Source organism: Megalops cyprinoides, chromosome 24 (genome assembly GCF_013368585.1).
Source record: "Megalops cyprinoides isolate fMegCyp1 chromosome 24, fMegCyp1.pri, whole genome shotgun sequence".
NCBI classification, from domain to species: domain Eukaryota; kingdom Metazoa; phylum Chordata; class Actinopteri; order Elopiformes; family Megalopidae; genus Megalops; species Megalops cyprinoides.
The window spans coordinates 2,107,985-2,127,984 of record NC_050606.1 but is presented as its reverse complement, the minus strand read 5'-3'; the positions used below and the strand labels follow the sequence as shown (position 1 = coordinate 2,127,984).

The 20,000-nt window shown below is 45.7% G+C and overlaps 1 protein-coding gene across 1 annotated transcript in view; it reads right to left on the bottom strand.

Moving 5' to 3' along the window:
* Positions 1 to 20,000, bottom strand: part of LOC118770924 (cadherin-12-like) — a 41,012-nt gene that overhangs the window by 12,663 nt on the left and 8,349 nt on the right. Inside the window, exons 2-6 of the mRNA XM_036518702.1 lie at positions 17,356 to 17,650; positions 10,784 to 10,903; positions 9,375 to 9,542; positions 8,479 to 8,666; positions 959 to 1,212 (exon numbers count right to left, since the gene is read on the bottom strand). Of these exons, the coding sequence (XP_036374595.1) occupies positions 959 to 1,212; positions 8,479 to 8,666; positions 9,375 to 9,542; positions 10,784 to 10,903; positions 17,356 to 17,650 (1,025 nt within the window). The remainder of the gene's footprint in view (positions 1 to 958; positions 1,213 to 8,478; positions 8,667 to 9,374; positions 9,543 to 10,783; positions 10,904 to 17,355; positions 17,651 to 20,000) is intronic.

Below are 20,000 nucleotides of genomic sequence, written 5' to 3'. Positions count from 1 at the left end.
CAAGAAAATGCAAGGAAAAAAAAAAACACTCAGTGTTTGGCTGTCTCCCCCCCTTTGTTTCAGCATGAAATATTAAAGTTAAAACAGCATTGTGGTTCTTTTGGGTTCCCGCGACTGTCTAGCCTCATCACGCCTTTCCAACAACAGGCCTGAAAAAACAAACAAAACACGAAAAAACCCACAGCGCGTACCTGCTAATGGGAGGTAGTAGCAATAAACACAGGAGACACCAGAGACAGCTAACAGAGCGTGGTAAGGTGTCAGAGCTTATTTTTTTAACTTTCTGCTCTTCATCCGTGCGAAGGCGTACTCGTCTCGACAGCCGGCGGTGTGGTACACTGGTTATGAAATATATAAAACATAACCAGTGCAGGTCTCACTGGGACTTAAATGGAGGGAGGGGGCTCATGAAATACAGAATGTAACCACACGTTAAATACATCATGTAACACAATGTAACGCACATCCTGAGATGGCATGTAAATTACCAAATCTAACAGCGGCGTAATGACATGTTAATAACAAAATGTTCCCGTGAAAGACATCATGAAACAACATTTCAATTACACAGCGTAACCACACATAAAATAAGAAGTGCAATGGAACTCAGCTGCTACCTCACAGATATTCTACATTCCGTCCAGATGTGCAACTCCTGCATTCCATCCACCCTCCATACCTACCTGTCAATGAGGCTCCAGTTGGTCGCAGGGGATTAAGTGCTGTCCGCAATGATATGTAATCTTCGGATGCTACGTTTTAGACCACGTTTATAATCGGCCAGCACATCAGAGCGCTCGCTGCTGCGGTAATGGCACAGACTGAGGTCAAAGGTAAGCACACAGACATGAACACTCGGCAGAAGTGCAGATCCGTGACTTTCCACCCTGCTCTGCTCTGACTGCCACGCGTGAGGTCACAAGGTCGGGGGGTCAAAGGTCAGGAGCCCAGCGCTCACCTGACGGCGCTGCCGCCGGCGTCCAGGTCCTGCGCGGTGACGGCCCCGATGACGGTGCCGACGGGCGTGTCCTCGTACACCTCCATGCTGTAGGACGCCTTGCTGAAGACGGGCGGCTCATCCACGTCCAGCACGTTCACCTTGACGGTGGCGGTGTCCTTGAAGGGACCCAGGTGGAGGAAGCGGGGGTCCAGGTGCGCGTTGGACGCCTCCACCTTGAAGGCATAGGCCTTTTTCGTTTCGTAGTCCAAACGCTGCGGGAGGGGGCAGGAGTGGGGGGGTTACTAAGGGTCATCCTGTTAACTCAACACTGCCACGCGCATCAGTGTGATTCATTTCTACGGAACAATATACGATACACAAACAAAAAGTGTGACTGTAGGTGACATGGGCTTTGAGATAAACCTCTGTTTGCTAACCTGTGCGCTGTAGGAATATCAGCTATTAACAGAAATTCAATGAAAGCCAAGGCTTTCACTTACAATGTGCGTATATCTTGTGTGTAGGTCTTTGGGCTTGAAAATCTTACTGAGATACAAGGATTTGAAAAACTGTCCTTGGTAACAGTGTTTTGTGTGGCCAAGCAAATAGACACCAAGACAGAAGCCTTTATAAGGCTGACCTATGGATGTTTGGCTGTACACTCAAACACACAACATTTTTGGTTTTATATTCTCAGATGTGCATTTACCTGAAATGACATTTCTCAGGAAGCACAACCCTGCACTCCTGCAGACTTGTGTCATACCATACTCTACTTTGGTCCAGCGTCACTGAAGGCAAGCCGAGCGCCCGTCTGTATGAAACCACCTGCACCGTGTAATTAATCGAATGATTAAAAACAAACCAGAGGCATTTCGCTCATACCCTGCGAGCCTTGCGCTTGTGAATCACCGCTGGTGTTTCCCAGGATTGCAGCATGTGTTGGGGGTCAGAGGTCATGTGCAAATGCAATCTCGCCAAACAGCGTCAGGATCAAAGGGGTACACGATAACAGGAAACGCTTGTGAGCTCCTCTGATGAGCCCATTTCAAAAGATTCAATTAGCATGGCACTTCACCAGGAAAAAAGAGACCACACTCGGCCACTTTTTCACTCCTTTTTTTAACCTGTGGGTGTAATTGCAAAAGTATCATGAGTGCATGAATGATCACGGCCAGCTGAATGAGGCTCTCTGCTCAATTAAATGCAAAACTGCATTATCTGTGCTGTGGCTCTCGGCTGACCGTTTAGCTGAAATAGAGCACTCCAGCCATCCAGCTCCCTGCGGAAGGCTGTATGTGCTGATGAGGCTGAGACTGAATTACAGACCATGGGGGGGGGGGGGGGGGTTGGTTGCTTTTTAACCATTTACAGTAAAAGCTCTTTGGTTCGTTTCTCTTTGGTTCATGTTATAGAACACCTATAGTCCACAGCTAATGACAAATAATTAAAATGCTATTTACATTGCTTGTTATGTGAGCTATATAACGGAACCATGGACATACTTCATGTCCAAGAAAAAATCTAAAATATTTCATTAATCCTTTCATTTAATTAAAAAAAAAAAACATGAGCATCAACGATTAAGCATATCTCTCAAGTGAGCATATCGTCTCATATACAGGAATACGACCCACCCCGGTCTGAGTACCTGCAAATGAAATGTTTGAGTGTAATTAAATGAAATACCTCAAACAGAAAAAAGGAATGCATATTTTCCTCTGAAATTTTCATATCAGTGACTGAAATTCAATGGTTCCGTTCAAATGTATGCATTCAAAGGGAGAGCCCTATTCATGTTAGCATGGCCGCTCTTCAGCGGCATAGCCAAGCGCACTCCGCACCCCAGACTCAGGAGAAAGTGAGCTTTGATATGGTAATGCAAGGCTCCGCTGTGTGTGGATCGGCTGATCTGCCTGAACCACACACCGAAAGGACAACAGCTTTCATTTAAGCCGCGTTTGCCCCCGTGTTTCCAGCCCTTTATTTAGTCAAGCAGATTCACAAGCCATTAGTGCTGGGGCAGAGACACTGCGTGAAACTGTTCTCAGATCAGTCATTGATCGAACTGATGGGGAAGGACTGGTATCGTGACCGGAAAGCACCTTTTTTATCATCAAATGTATTTTTATCTTTGAAGACAGTGAAAGGCTTCCCTTACCGCACATTCTTTTAGCTTCAGATGCATTACTAGGAATTGATACAGAAATGCCTCCTACTGCACTATTCCACAGCTAACAGTCGACCACAAGTTTGTGCTAAGTTTAATATCACCGCATTAATAATTGGAGAAGAGTGATAGTGCCTTACTGGAAGGAAGGTCATCCGAGGGTCAAGCTGTGTGTGTGCCAGACAATGTCTGTCTAAACCTGTGAAGTGCTCCATACTTGCCCCCTTTCAGAGGTTCTGCAAGAGCCGGGGAGGGTGAAATGCTGATTTGATACTCAGCCATGCAGTTCACTTCACCTCCACACCCATTAACAGATACCTCCATCCATCTACCCATCACACTCTTCCTCTCCTCCATCACTGTTTCTATGGCAATATCAGCATTATGAGGGTTATCTGCCAATCATAGCCCATCTAAGCATCTTTGCACAAACCCATTGAGCGTGCCCTAAGCCTGTTTCCCCATTGGCTGAGGGCCAGAATCACCTCTCTCCAGGTTTAAAGGTATCTGTCCTTGGCCTGTTTTGAAACATCACAACCTTTGAAGATAAAATCACAAAGAGAATGCAAGGCGTCAGCTCTGACCCCTGGTCCAAAGAGAGGGGTGTAATTTTGTGAAGTGTTACCAGAACTGCACACTACAGAACATACACACACACACTCACACAGACACACACACACACACACACACACACACACACACACACACACACACACACACACACGCACACACACACGCACACACACACGCGCACACACACACACACACACACACACACACACACATTTGCGCATAGGAAATGCAAAAACAGTGTGGCCGTCTCTTTTCCACTCTGCGCTACAGCTACAGAGCGTGACTAGTTAGAATGGTATTGCAAAAATAAGTACAATCAAACACCTCCACAAAATGTATTGCAACCATGTTATATTTAATAAATAGAGTAATAACAACACACGCTGGGTGCTGTGTGTCCCTGGCTGAATCACGCGACGACGTAAAAGGCTGACACATGTATGACCTGCGCGTGCGCAGGGAGAGATCAGGTCGTCATGGCGATGAGACACGGACCGCGATTGAGGAGAGCACTTCCTGTCCCGGAGCACCTGCAGCTCTCACACTCCGGTCCCCTCGTTAGCGGTGACGGTCCCTCCGCCTCCTGCTGCTGCCAGCATGGGTCGCCTCAACAGAGTGACACATCAAGAGGAAGAGGCATTCCACTGCTGGAGGGGGCAGAGGCCAACTGTGAGGGCAGTGTGATTGTGTGTGTGTGTGTGTGTGTGTGTGCGTGTGCATGCATGTGTATGCATGTGCGTCTGGGTGTGTGTCTGGGTGTGTGTGTGTGTGTGTGTGTCTGTATACAGCGAAAGTGCGCCCGTTTTCGGCATGCTCACGGTCAGGCCTGCTGACAGACCAATACCGACGGGTCCCTGTCTCCCCCTCCAGCCCCCGCCGCTCTGTTGCCGGGATACCGGGAGACAGTGGTCCCCTGCTTCCCGCCGCGCAGCGTGGAGCGGCATGCCTCTGTCTGTCGCCCTCTCCGAGCCGCCGTGCCTGCCAGTCCACCCCCTGCTGTCCCTGGTGCTCCTCCAGCCATCCCGCCCCTGCCCCCCAAGCTCCATCACAGGGGCTGGAAATAACTCCCCAGCTCCGCTCCGCGGGGAGTGGACGTTTCTGACAGCCACCGCCTCCCTCACCCGTCTGCTCCGCTTTCCTCTCCAGCAGAGACTGCTCCCTGCAGCCCCCCCCCCCCCCTCCCCCATGTTGAAACAGCACCCCAGAATCACACGCCTCTCTTTCACCGACCGACATGTAAGCGCCCCTCTGACGGTCATTTAGCAGAGAGATTACGCTTGTGTAATATCACTGATCGATATGATATTGTGAACCGATACACCACAGAAGGGCAGCGGGACAGCCTCATGCCGCATCTGCTGGCAGAACATACATAACAGCCTCCTGATATGACTACTACGCTAGCGCCACTACACTAATAAGGTTTTTATAAGGTGACTTTATGAGAAGTATCCCACCACACACACACCTGATGGCACAGTATTAATCTGGATTGAAACTGTGTTCTCTGCACTGAAAAGAACGCTGTGAAAACCTGAAAGGTTTGCATTTGAGAGTTTTGCAGTTGGTCTCCTGTTTTACCATCTTTTCCATTCGGTTCTGAGATTCTGTAACTGTACCCGGAGAACAAGGCACAGTGCTCTCGGGTGCAGAACATACGCAGCTCATTGCTGTGTGGCCAAATCATGAATCAATGACACACTTTATTTAAATGGCTGCATACTATACCTGCTGCTGCTGCCTCTACAGAATGGCTCCCATGGGAATTAGACTGTACTCGATAAATATGTGTCACCAACACACCCATTCACTATGAGCATAGTTACTGCAGGTGTGTGCAGTGTTATTATTATTCAGTGTTTTTTTTTTCTAATTTATGAAATCGTCCAGAAATGTTTTTTTGTTAAAATGACATTCCTGGACTGGCCTATAGATTTGGTTACCATGCATGAATTGACATACATCTTTTACCAACAGACACTTCTAGAAAGTTAATCTCTACAAAGAAAACAAGAGAAACTAATCATTTTGATTGTTTTTGGGTGCTTGTCTTATAATGATTATAATAAAGCATTATTTCTCATGATAATTTATAATATTATCTTTTCGTAACCCAGATCTGTCATGTGGTGTTTTCAGAAGGACAAAGGAATGTTCGTGCAGTATAGGGCTGTATCCATATGCAGATTTTTCAGCTCTGTGCATGTAGGAGGGTATCTGCTAACCAATTAGCTTGGAAGGCTGGATCATAGTTTGGAATACTGGGTAAGTCAGGCTTGCAAGTTCAAATTCCAAATGGTGCCGTACCACTGCACCCTTCAGCGAAATCGCTGCTTCAGTAAATATCCACGAGTATGAATATGCAATTCACAACTGTGCAGTGCAGAAGTTGCCCTGGACATGAGTGTCTGCTAAGCACATTAAAGCTGCGAGTGAAAATAAAATGAAAAAGCACAGAATATCACAAAAAAAAGAAAAAAAAAAGCTGAACAAATCAAAGCAGAAGGCAAGCTTCTTAGGCCTAAACCCCGACAGCCTGTTCCACTGGCATATTATTCACCAGCCGTATAACCCTGCCTTTACGTATAAAATTATGAGCATATTCACACCTAGCAGGTGGATCCCAGGGAGGCTCATATCCAGCCTGGTTCCCCTGATATTATTATTATTATTACAATTATTTATTATTTGATTTTCTGAGGGAATTTCTGTATGGACACAGCGAGAGGCGGATAATCGCTTCCTAAACCCGTACTTTCGGCCACATCCTCTTATCACATCGCAAAGCTCGCCGAAACCGTAAGCCGGCCGCAACCGAGGATCACTGTCTCAGCATTTTTCTCAACTGGTGCACTGGGGTCAGGGGCAGCCTCCGCCCTCCGCGGCTCACTGCAGGGAGCTGGCTTATGCGGACCGGGGTCCCCGAGGGCCATTGGATTTGGGGCGCAGATTCTGCAAAGTCAGGGCTCTGTGTGTGTCCCCCGATGTGGGTCATGGGGCTCAACATTTTAAAAATGTACACTGCTGGGAAGATTTAAAGAGAGAGAAAGAGAGAAGCTGTGTATATGTATGTAAGGCAAGTACTGAGAGTAAGGCTTGAATTGACCAGACTATTGTGAGTTGGCTGCCTGAGAATAGACCATTCTGACACGAGTGGAAGTTTGTAAGTGGAGCTGAGTAACGGCTCATAACTTGGTTCTTGAGATTTACCCATCGTGATTTGAGCACAAACTCAAGAGTTTGGATTTAAACAAAGATTTATAAGCCAGGAGGTGAGACTTGCAGTGAGACTCATACGCTGAGGACCTGAGATTTTCTTGCATATGTATAATCTGGTGCCATATCTGCTCACTACAAGTAAGAGCTTCCTGTGAATCTGTCCAGAGCATGAGCTCTGCAACAATGAACACATTTTACCTGTGTATGTATGCGCATATTTCATGCAATTAAAAATGCATCATCATACATGTAACATTATGATATATATGAACAAAACAAAGTTGGTGAATGTTTATTTGTCTGGGTAGCTGAAATTTACAGACCAGAAGAGGCGTGAAATGTTGGCATACTACCATGGAAAAAGAGCTATGTACAGACAAACACTGTCTCTGGCAATTTGCAACAGAGCTGAAAGAAAACCAAAAAAACTATGATTTAAGTGATGTACCATGTTTGAGTACACAGAAAACAGGCTTTTAGTGAAAAAAGTGCCTCCTCTCCTACCCATGGGAGCGTAGCACTCTCATATATTTCAAAAGCTTTTATCGGTGAATCAGAGCAACCATGCATTTATCTGAAGACACCAGATTTTGGTAGTTGGCCTGAAGATTTACGCCTGTCACATCTCGTTAGGAGACAGCGGATCCTGGGTGTTTGTGTGCATTTACTCATGAATATTTTCTACGGTAACCATTTTTGAGAACTAAAACTGCTCATGATCCAATACAGTGACAAACGAGTTTTGACACAAGACAAAGAGTCTCTTCTCTTGCCTGAATTTCTCCTTCAGTACTACTTGTATACTATCTGCATGCATATACATATATGCTAGAAAATGTAAAAAAAATATATATTATTAAATATAAAATATGTAAATGTATTATAAAATATTTCTTGTAATGTACACAGTGATCAGCTTGACCTGTTTTTAGGTACCAGTGAGAACAAGACACCTGGTAATAGATCTGACCTGGGACAGTGTGTCCTTCACACACACACACACACACACAGACACACACACACACAGAGACACACGCATGCACGCACACACACACACACACACAGAGACACACGCATGCATGCACACACACACAGACACACGCATGCACGCACACACACACGTACAAACACACAGACAGTAATAAGTACCATGAAATATGAGGATGGGATAAAACGGTTTTGACTGACAGCATGGCACTGCTGCCCAGGCATGTATCTCTGTGGTGCGAGACAGTTTGATGCACAAGCACACCACCGAACATGGGACGCAGCTCCATCACTGTGTCCTGTTACATGTTCTCTCTTTACGTTCAAAAATAGCACAAACAGGACAATAAAAGGTCATTTGTAGCAGTTACCATGTAATAAATTACACGCGTCCACCACATTGATGGATACATATGACCTTTCCACGGGCTCTCTGATAACTGGATCTATACGAGACAAAGGCACATAACCAACAGACACTGATGGTCTTTGTAAAAATCTGAATTTTGAAAACATGGAGGGGAAAGCATACACGAGCGTTTTGGTAGCAGCTGAAATATTTGTTGATAAAAAGGATTCATTTAAAAACCTTTTTCAGGACGATGATGCCCTCCTGGGTGTGCTCGTTGGTGGTGATGTCGAACATGGAGCCCCCGTCTCCCGGGACGATGCTGTACTCCACCTCTGCGTTCTTCCCTGCATCTAGGTCGTGCGCTTTGATCCGCCCAACGGCCGACCCCACAGGTGAGGACTCTGGAATTCTCAGGTGAAATATACCTGTCCCGCAACAAAGACCCGGGACTCAATTGCATTGCTAGTTATCCACCTATGAATAATATAACATCATTAAGAGCTTTAGAATTTTAATGATGAGAGCAAGCCATTCAGGCTAGATAGATAGATAGATAGAAAAACGTTAATGTCCTCCAAGAGGCAATTTGTAGTACAGCAAAAACATATAGACACATTAAAAACATCAAAGAAACAAGACAACAATCCAAAATTGTCTACGGCAGTCATCATACATTCCATCACAGTCAAGGCAGACACTGGCACAGACATTTATAGTGCATATGCTCACTATAGTCTGGAGATTATCTAGCACTGTGTCAAGCCTTGTAGGAGAACACTCTATGGGTCTCAACTTCCACTGTGAATCCAGGTGAACTACACCAAGCAGCCATTTTGGTAGGTGGATGTTAAAAAATGTTAAAGCTTACATATCACTGATTCACAGAGCTGGGTGATTTATTCAAGAAATTGAGGCATAGGACTAAAACCTGAAACCCTTTGGTTACAGATTCAGATCCTTGACCTTTTTGTCACAGTTCCCACGCAAAAGCAACACACACACACACACACACACACACACACACACACACACACACACACACACACACACGCATGCACACACACACACACACACACACACACACACACACACACACACACACACACACAAACGGCACAGAAATGCAGATGTACTTTTGGAGAATCTGGGCGGGTTGTCGTTGAGGTCGCTGAGGGTGATGTTGACGGTGGTTGTCCCTGCGAGTCCCCCCAGCTGCCCCCCCATATCCTTGGCCTGGATGAGAACCTGGTACAGCTCCTTCACCTCCCTGTCCATGTTTGGCAGAGCCGTCCGGATCACTCCTTGGGGCCCCCCCATCGAAACGGACCAGGGAGGGGAGGAAAAAAGAAAAAGGTGAGTGTTCTGTCTTATTAGAGAGTGCATCCATTTTGGGGGAGACGTAAATTACCCTGGGACCAAGATCAAGAGGCGCATGCGGCGGGCCTGAGAACATCAGTCTTAAAACAGAGACCTTTGATATTCGGTAAAAAGGCATTCAGCCCCGCCTCTGAGAGAGACAAAAAAAAAAAAACCCTACATAACAAGGGATTCCCATCTCAAACGCAAGGGAGGAAAAAAGAGGGCTTCCTTCAAAAGCACTCTAAGCTACCCTGATCTCCCGGCAATATTCTTTTATTGTGCGAAACGTGTAAGATTTGATCTCGCAAAGATCCTCAGTTCTCCGCGCAATAAAAGGCTTGTTGTTTTGACACGCTTCTGATGGTTATTTTTTTCCAAAGGGGATGAGTGTTGTGGCAGCCTCCCCTTGAGTGAGGAGGGCTCGGGTGAAAGAAGAAAGCTTTTGCCTTCGTTTTCTCTCTCTTTGTTTGGCATGGTTGTGCTGGGTGCACACGTGCTGCGCAGAGCATCGGGGGTTTCATTTTTGTTTCGTTTCATATTATATTCATCCTTCTGAGCAGAGGATGTAAGATGAAATATACACCGCATCCCACAATTCAGCCTAATTTGCGGATTGGGCTTCATCCAAAGGTAGTGATTCAAGGGATTCACTGACATATGCTATCAGTGTTGTGCCATACTAAAGACTGTCATTATAATTCACATTCCTCATAGTTATTTGCTAAATACTCTCATCCAAAATGAACTCCGCCAAGGCAAAGGGCATTAAAAATATTTCAACAGAAATAGAGAAAGCATAGTTACAGACCTGTCTGTAAAACAACAGCAATAGAACGTTAAGATGCTGAACTTACTGCTAAAGAAACTGCTAAAGTCCCATGCAACATGATACAATTCCAATGCAACACTACTATGCAACAAAAAGTGATTTAATAGCAGTTTAACCACATGATACTAATGTGTTTACACAGCCTGATAAAGACCTATGGGAGCAACACTATCCTACTGCATTCTGCTCACATGATCCAAGAGAGCAACTTCAACTTTGTAAGTTGTGCTCACAGTGGCTGTTAGTGATTAACAAGGGCAGCCTGACTCCAGATCAGGTTTCTCTGTGTCTGGATCGCTCGCACTGTGCTCTGGGCACGGTCGCTCACTGTACCTAGATCAGCAGCGTGCTCACCTGTCTTGGGGTCCACGGAGAAGTATGGCTGCCCGTGTAAAATGCTGTAGACGACGCGCGCACTGTTGCCGTAGGTGGGGTCGTCTGCGTCTGTAGCTGTCACCTGCATCACGTACGCACCTGTGCCACAGAGACACGTGCACTATTACACACCTGGGATAGAATCCAATATCAACAGCAGTATGTCCCTCTGTACAGTTCCTTTAGGATTAAATATCACATAAAATCCTACGTGTACTTTTAAAGTAGTTTTTGTGTTCACATTCAATCAGAGATATTATTATATGTATGTCAGCCATCTGTATATGCGCTGCATATACCGGCTATATGAGATGTAAGAAACAAGGACAAAACATATAGGACATGCAGTGCCTTAATACGCTATTACCATGTTAAGATGTGCTACTGTGTCCATCTCCTGCTGAATAAATTGAATTTCAATACAGTTCATTTGCAGTTACATTCACAACAGAGAGCCGCTAATGAACAGATTTATGTATTGACTGCTGTTAAATACGGTCCTTAGAGATGCATTTTAAGGGTGTTGGGGGGCAGACAGCAGAGGGGCAGTTCATGAGGAGAGTGTGGATGCTCCATGTGGAGTTTTGGCTCCTCAGCTCCAGTTTTGACTGATGCCGCCCCACAGGAGCCAATTAACACAGACGGGATCCGAGGCTGATTAAGACGTCACGAAAAAAACAGGAAGCATAAAACGACAAAAAAGCCTAATTTCAAGTCTCCGCGTACGAGAAGATCTCCAAATAAGCTCAGACTAACTGAGGGGCAACGACAAAAAAAACTAAAGACATAAATGAATAAACAAATAAATAACATCCTCAGCTCCACCCCTCGAATTAACACCATCGTTAATGCTGCTAATTCCATCCACGTGTGTAGTTAAAGGTAAGAAGCAAAATCTGGCGGGGGGTTATTTTTAGCAGTTTAATTCAAATCCGCCCTTGCAAATAGATGCAAAATTTGATTTTGGTACCATCTGGTTCCCCAGGCCTCCCCTAGATGCATTTGTCGCACGGTGTCTCTGTAGTAGCCAACACAGAATGCTAAATCGAGTCGAATCTTCAGCGGCCCTGTTCGGGCGAACGCAGTTTGACACTCACACCCATCAACATAAATTAAAAACCACGCCGTGAATCGCTTGTAACACACTTTTTTGTTTGTTATGTCTCCCCTCACTGACAGATGGTTAACAATGGTATTAAACCTGGGACGAGGGAGGTCAAAGCCTCAATCTTCTTAAAAGATTGTGCCATTTAGCACAAGGCTGATACAGACCCACTCCACTCAACAGAAAGCAATACAAGTCAAGCAATTTACCTTGACATAAAACAAATAATCATCAAGTCATTTTTAAGAGCCAAAAAAAACATCAGTTTTTCCATTCTATTCATCTGTTTATTGTAAACTCTTAGGAGAGGCCAGCACCCAAATCAGGATTTTCAAAAGTAATGAACTGCAAAAAGTTTGAAGGAGACCTTTACTATTAAAAGAAATCCTCCATAAGGCCAACAAACAAGAATTCCACTGTCTAGATGACCTTAACCGGATTCACTCGTCTGTAATTTTCACAGTGTGGGCTTCACATAAATTCCAAAAGATAAATATCAGTGATCCCTGTGGGGAGATGTTTTCACGATTTTCCTGCTGTTAGTTTTCCTTTCTTATTACTTATTATTATTCATAAAAAACTGATGCATATTTAATACAGCGAGTACATTTAACATGTTTGTTTTTCTTTAGTTTCCTTGCATATTTAGCCTGATACTCAACAGGGAAAAGGGTGGTAGCAGCCTCCTGGAAAAAAAGCTGCTACTGCTACTACTACTACTACTACTAATAATAATAATAATAATAATCTGGGGCTTAATTACAGGCTATTGCATTTGGAAGGTCTTGTCCTCTAGTCAGAGGAGAACTATTATGAGTGTGGGATGACACTGGGGTCAGAGGGTTTCTGGGTAATAAAGGAGCCAGCCGATCCGATCTCTAGCGGATGCCTCAGACAGCGGCGAAAGAGTGTCAGTTTCTGCAGTAATGACACAGCGATGCATCCTGCCGCATAATGAGCTGGCTGTGTAACCGATAAGCGGGACCATTAAAATGGCAGCGATACCCTCCCTGACCCGGTAATGGCTTCCGATTCAGATCTGTGACCTGCTCGGCACTGTCACTCCCGTCTCTGGCTACACGTGAGCCTGCAGAAACGTAATTATGATGGTAACAGAAGCACTGGCGGCCGATTCCCCAGCTCCTGGATGCAGCCAGGGGACAGACCTGAGCGGATACAGACGGATCCACATGTTCATCTTTCACACTCACACGGCACTGACGAGCTCGACACAGAAACACAATCCCTGCCATCAAGAGAGGAGCGACCCAAAACATATGCACGACACTGCCACATTCAACAGCAAATCTATAATTATCACCGTTTATGGTTATTCATACAGACTCACTGACTCTGTCTTAGAAGATGGGCAGCATGTTGGAAACGGATGCATCATGGGCCATAACGAGGTGGTTGTGTTGCCAACAACCTGGGCCAGAGCGTGGCTCGGAAGGCTCATTCTCACCTTGTAGCGCCTAATGACTCTGATCCGAGATGCACAGAAACTGTCTCCCATATGTCTGACGATATGTGAACGTTCTGTGCATGAGAAATGTAACTGTGATTAAATCAGAGACAGATTAGTCTGCTATACCAATAGGCAAGGGCCAATGTGGTCTTCCAAGGGAAATAATGATCGCAGACTGATGGACAGGAGAAAAAAAAGAGTGGGAAAGGACTCTTCACTGGAAAGGGTTTGTCACCCAGGGTGTGCAAACTGTTGTTTTAGAATAATTTAAAAAGAAAGACACTGTGTGTTTTGTGTGTGAATGTTTGTGTGAGTGCGTGTATATGTGTGTGTAGTGCAGCGCTGTGGTGTAGTGGTAAGCTGCAGGGCTCATAACTGAGACGTTGCTGGTTTGATTCCCCAATTGGGCTGCTGTACCCTTGGGCAAGATACTAATCCCACAATTGCCTCAGCAATTGCCCAACCATATACATGAAAAAAGTCATTTTGCCCTGAATAAATGACAATAATGTAACATATGTTTGTGTATTAGTTTGTGTGCTGTGTGTGAATGTGTGTGGTGTGTGTGTGTGTGTAGGAGAGTTTTTGTGCTGTGTGTGTGAGGTAATTAAGGCCTAGCACACACACAGCATCCCACTTGTTGAAAATGGCATGAACCAGGCCCAGCTTTATGGGGGTGCTTAGGGGCGCATTGCACCCCCAGACGGACCTCGATGCACCCGCCAGGTGTCTCCTTATATCCCGATGTCTACATAGTATTAATGCCCTTTTGTGCACCCCCGTGGATTGCACTTGTACCCGTCTGTATCCTCTCCTGGCACCAAGCCTGGCATGAAAGCAAACAGTGAGTGAGTCTGACGCACATTATGACCCAGCGACTGCACAGGAGATGGAGAGGGATCAGATAGATTCACCCCACAAAATCTGGAGATGTGACTGTGTGTCACCGCATGACACGGGTTTTACGAGCCATCCAGCGAGGCACCCCGGTGAGCCAGGCTGTGAAGCCATAACTTACCCCAAATACAGGACACAAAGGTCACCAGCGGTTTCTCTTTTCCCTCTCTGCTCATCCTGCTTTGGGTGTTTGTAGTGCTGCCTGCCTGCAGATAGATTAAATAAACCCCCATGCTCTCACTACAGCTTAGAGAAATTCCTCATCTTGTGGATATATTTTGCGACTCGGTGCTTGTGGCGCTGGCCTCTTATCTTATTCCGTAATGTCCTGGCAGCTTTGTGGTGAGAATCTACAGAAAGCAGGCTTGCTTACTCGCTCACAGAAAACAGTCAATGTTTGTGCGCACCGCGTAACATTTATTCCTCACTGGCTGTTTGCAGTCCCTCCCTGGTTATGAAAGCAGGAGTCTGAGCTGTGATCACTGGGCATTACACAGTGTCCGCTGTAGCGTCTGGACCTCAGAGCAGCGGCAAAGCAACGGCACAGGAGCTGACATTGCAGTGTGTGCAGTGGCGTGATGCAATGAGTGATTCAGAAACATATATATATATATATATAAATATGTCAAGATTGTAATATTTTGAAATTTACCTGTACTTAACATAATAAGACCTGTAAAGTGCTATACATTATTCCACCTCACAAATACTGACAATGTGCAGAACACAGCCTGGATGTAGAGACCGGCAGAGACAGGTAGAGAGACAGACAGAGACACGGGTAGACACACAGGTAGAGACACAGGCAAAAACACAGGCTGAGAAACTAGCAGACACAGGTAGACACACAGGTAGAGATGCAGGCAGACACACAGGCAGATGAAATGCCCAGAGATGACAGGCTGTGCTCATGCGACAGAGCTGAATTTCCTGACCCCGTGTGAAAAATTTACTGACATCTGAAAAAAAACCTTAGAATGAATCACGTTTGGACAATTCAACCCCCAAGATGCAAAGATGTGGAAAAACTGCCAGTTCTCTAAGGAGGCGAGAGACGAGGAACAGCACTGAAAGCTGCCTGCCGTCGTGTGAGGGAGCACAGTGGCAACTACTTACTTATTTCATTTTATAAGTATATATTATGACACAATATTACATACATATGTTAACGTATATCGTTGAATGTCCTTTATTACATATGCTTTGGCAGAGCAAATGTACAGTTTTCTAGTTTGTGGATGTAACGGAGAGAGAAAGAAGCAAGAGAAGAAGGCTGAGAGAGAGACAGAGAGAGAGAGAGAGAGAGAGAGAGAGAGAGAGAGAGAGGGAGGAAAAGGTGGAATGAGAGAAGAGATGATTTCGTGTTATCTGCAAGGATTGCTGTCAGTGAAGCAGTGGGTCTGCACTCAACACGCAGGTCCCCCACAGAGAGCAAACGTGTCTCACTTCCCTTACAAACACGCAGCGAAAGACCATAAACAATCAGAGCCTTTAATCGGCCGACTCCCAGGAAGGCAGGATCTGCCCTGGCGCGAGCTGCCTCATTAGATGTGATTATATTCTGTGAGCTGGGGCCATGCTGGGCCCAAAAGCAAATTACTTACAGTTATAAAAAAAACCAACTCGTGCTCCTGCTCCCTTGCGGTGATTTCCATATCTGGGTCTACTGCGCCTTTTAAAAAGGCTAAAGAACAAAAACACAAGTGCATTTGTTTATTGGGTCGACAAAGGACTCTATGCAAATCTACAAAGGACTCTGTGCAAATTGCTTCTTTCTCCCTCACTTTCTTTGACTTTAAGAAAGTTTAATTAAAAAAAAAAAAAAAAATGCAAGAACCTGCCATTGTCAGAAATTAATTTGTCAAATCCTTGTCATCGTTTGAGAAATGTGAAAAAAGAAAAGAGATACGCTCACATAAAGGCGCTGCTGAAAACTCAAGGGCGATTCGCTTTGTGGGTAGACCGAACCGATGTCTCCGTCTGAATGCTAAAGAACAGGAGAAACACTCGCTGTTTACCCGGGCAGCGCCGAACCTGAGCAGAATCACCCGGTGTAAAGATGGAGCTCGTCGACTTCCAGGAGAATCACTGCAGCCAAAGTCACCTTGTCTTCCTCTCCGCGCTGTCTATGCCAGGTCATCACCCAGCACTGAAAAATTCTTTATTTTTATCCATCCGCTGGGAGATGCACTCTCTTTTGGCTCATGCATAATGTCCTATTAGTCTGGCGCTTTCTGAAACGCCTGTTCATGCGGGGATATCAAACCGAGTCGTATAATGACTAAAGGAAACGATGTTTACCCAGTGGGGCGGGGAGGGGTGTTAGCATTTTGAACTAGATATTAAAAGGCCATGGGATCTTCTGGTCTCCACAGAGTCGCAGGTACAAAAGATTATCATGAAAATGGCTTTGAATTATAATAGGAAATAAGACAAAGGTGTAATGCAAAATTCTGGAAATAAGTTCATGCCAAAAAATGAAAACCAAATGAAAATGATTTATAACATTTATAAAAATGCAAATATATTAACAATGTAAGGAATATAAGGTAAGGTATTTACATCACAATAATTAAATATTTAAATATAACTAGATACCTTAAGTCCTCATCATGTAGAAGTTACTCTCGTACGGAAGTTGTTCTAGTTTATTAGTAACACTAACGCATAAGTCACTCTCATGTATAAATCACATTTGTGTATTGATCACATTGATAATATAAATTGCTCTAGTATATAAGTTGTGCTCGCAGTAATATGGCGTAGTGATAAGGAGGGGCTCGTAACCAAAAAGGTTGTTGGTTCGATTCCTCACTGGCGTACTGCTGTTACGCCCCTGGGCAATGTACGTAACCCACAATCTCCTTAGTAAATGGATAAAATTATTAGTTAGTCTGGATAAGAACATTTATTAAATCACAATAAGGTGATGTAATATGTAAGTCTCTCATGTATGAAACATGCTTGGTTCTGAGTGGCTCACAGTACATGTGACTTATGACCTATGAACCATACCTTAGGTGACATGGGTCATGCTCACAGTCAGGTGTGACTCATTGCCTGGGGAACACGGAGACTCACCCACGGGGGACATCTCAGGGACGCTGGCGGTGTACGGCCCCTCCAGAAAGCGGGGCTCGTTGTCGTTAATGTCCTGCACCTTGATGATGAACTCGGACTCGGGTTCCAGGGCGCGGCCGGTGTGCAGGTCCAGCGCCTGGGCCCGCAGCGTGTAGAAGGGCTTCAGCTCTCTGTCCAGGCTGCGCAGCGCATGGATGTCGCCCGTCGTCTGGTCGATGGTGAAGATGGAGCCAGCACCCTCCCCCGAGAGGGTGTACTTCACCTCGCTGTCACCCTTGTCCAAGTCGGTGTGCAGCTGTGGGGGGGGGCGTCAAAAACATTACATTTAGCAGACGCTCTTATCCAGACACTGTAAGGAAACAGACCGGGATCTAAATGCGGTTAAGGGCTTGAACACCATAGTGCAACCAGGTTCATCTTATCACCCTTGATGAGAAATGTGCCCCCCCTCTGTCACACCTCGAAGAAAGCTTCTTCACATCGCCATCCTATCTGCACTGAACTCAGGCACATGGTGTGTGTGTGTGTGAGAGAGAGAGAGAGAGAGAGAATTAATGGGGGGTGGGGTCACCGAGTGTGTTGTATTTTTCTCATCTGCTAATTGGGATCATTTTCTGGAGTGAGTGAGCGCAGCGAACAATATGATCTCGCGCTGTTTTTTTACAGCTCATTATTTAGGTTTCACCCCTACATCTATGGCAGGCTTTGCTTTGCCTGCGTTACGGGCTGAATAAAGAGCGGGAGGCTCAGACGGGGATTCACTCGCCTCCTTTAGTTAATATTGCTGTAGTTAAACCGCACACGCCCCGCGCCCTCCCGTGTTTAATTTGCTAATGCTGAGGTATTTATCCGTTTTTAGAAAAAGAAAGGGCACGTTCGCTCATTAATTGCGCGGGGAATATTGAGCGGTCTTAATTAAAAATTCCATTAGGTGTAACGATTGTAATGGTGCAGAATAAAGCGATTCATTACCGGGGAGGGTTGGGCTGGTGGGGTGGGAGCCCGATTTCAGTCGGGGGAGGAAAAAATCCATCACCAGTACACACACCCCCAGAGCGGCAGGAAAGTTGCGTCTGTGTGCAGAAACGCCCGGCCCTTTATTCAAAGCCTCCTTTTTCGGGAAAAGCGCAAGTCGAGCGGTAGCATAAATGAACCGTATGAACAGCCTCCATGATCTCTGGGGGCGACCCCCGACGCCTCATTCAAATTCCGCTGATTCACCGCGGCGTGTTGCGCATAATGCAAAACTCGGGACATGCAGAGAGGACCGGACTGCCAGATTATTAAATCGCGAGCCATAAATGCGTTATCGTTATTATGGAAATATGGAAACACGGCAATCTGATTATGGTGATCGACGGAGGAGAGCGCTTAAAACCTGCACTGGAACGTCGTTTCTTCGAGCTAAAAGAGGACGCCAAGGCGTGAAACCGCGTCGTCATGCAACACTTTCAAACTGTCTGCATTTTAGGTACAAATTCAAATCGGTGATAAGGCTAGCTGACCAAGGCTGAGAGTGATGCTTCATGAATTTTAAAATTGGAGGAACCACTGTGTTCTGCTTAAACCAAACAAATCCGTTCATAACAGCAAAAAATAAAAGAACAAAAAAGAAAATCAAGGCTGGTTCAAACCACTGACTGAAAGTAGCGTCACCAACGACTCTGGGGTTCAGGAAACCCCACTCTCCTACCACGACTTGACAGGCTCTACATAAGACTCATCTAAAGGCAATCTGTAGATACAGATATAATGAGCACTATCCATCAGCCTCTCAATTCACTGTAGTTAGATTAAAAAAAAAGAAATTCAGAGGGAGAGAAACCTACATTTCCTCAGTGATTTAGAATCACACTCATATATCTGAATGCCATGTTGGTGCTGATTGGTTTAGTAAATGGTGATGAATCCATCCGTGTGGCTGAAACTCAACTGGGTAAAGGTCATTTCAAACATGGTGCAGGTAAACTGCATGCATCGTGTCTGGAGAGACTGAGTAAGGAGCAACCCCCACAAATGTATTTCCACTCCTGTGAGAGGGAGAGGAACCGCATTGGTGGAATCGGGTGGGCACTGAGTCACTCATTACTGTAAGATACATTCCGAATCAAACATGCACTTGTGACTCCTCATCCTGATGTACTGTGTGCTTTGAATCAAACAAGTACTCATGACTCGTTATCGTGACCCATGTTTCGAATCAAACATGCACCCGTGACTTGCTTTTGTGATGTGTATTCTGAATCAAACATCATTTGTTAATGTGCCTTATCTAATCGTTTGAGCCTCTGCCCTGCAGGGTTACATGTTTAGGGTGATGCTGGCTGCGCTGGAGCCAGGGGAGTGAAAGTAGCCGGGTTTCCAGGCTGCCGCAGCGGAATGCAGGGGCGGATAATGATCGGATTATCGCTCTGTCTGTTGGAGACACGCATGGGTGGGCATGCGAGAGAGAACTGTACACCCCGTGCGCTTTTCTCTGCCTCCTCTGTGCTGTGGTGCTGAGGACGGATCCAGAGCCATCGCAGCGCTGAGGGCAGCGCCTGATTGGCTGACGGCCGAGCCGGGATGCAGCGCACATGCTCAGTGCAGCTCGGCCGTCATACAGAGGATGCTGCCTTGGGGAGCTGTGGGGGTTTCATGGCTCT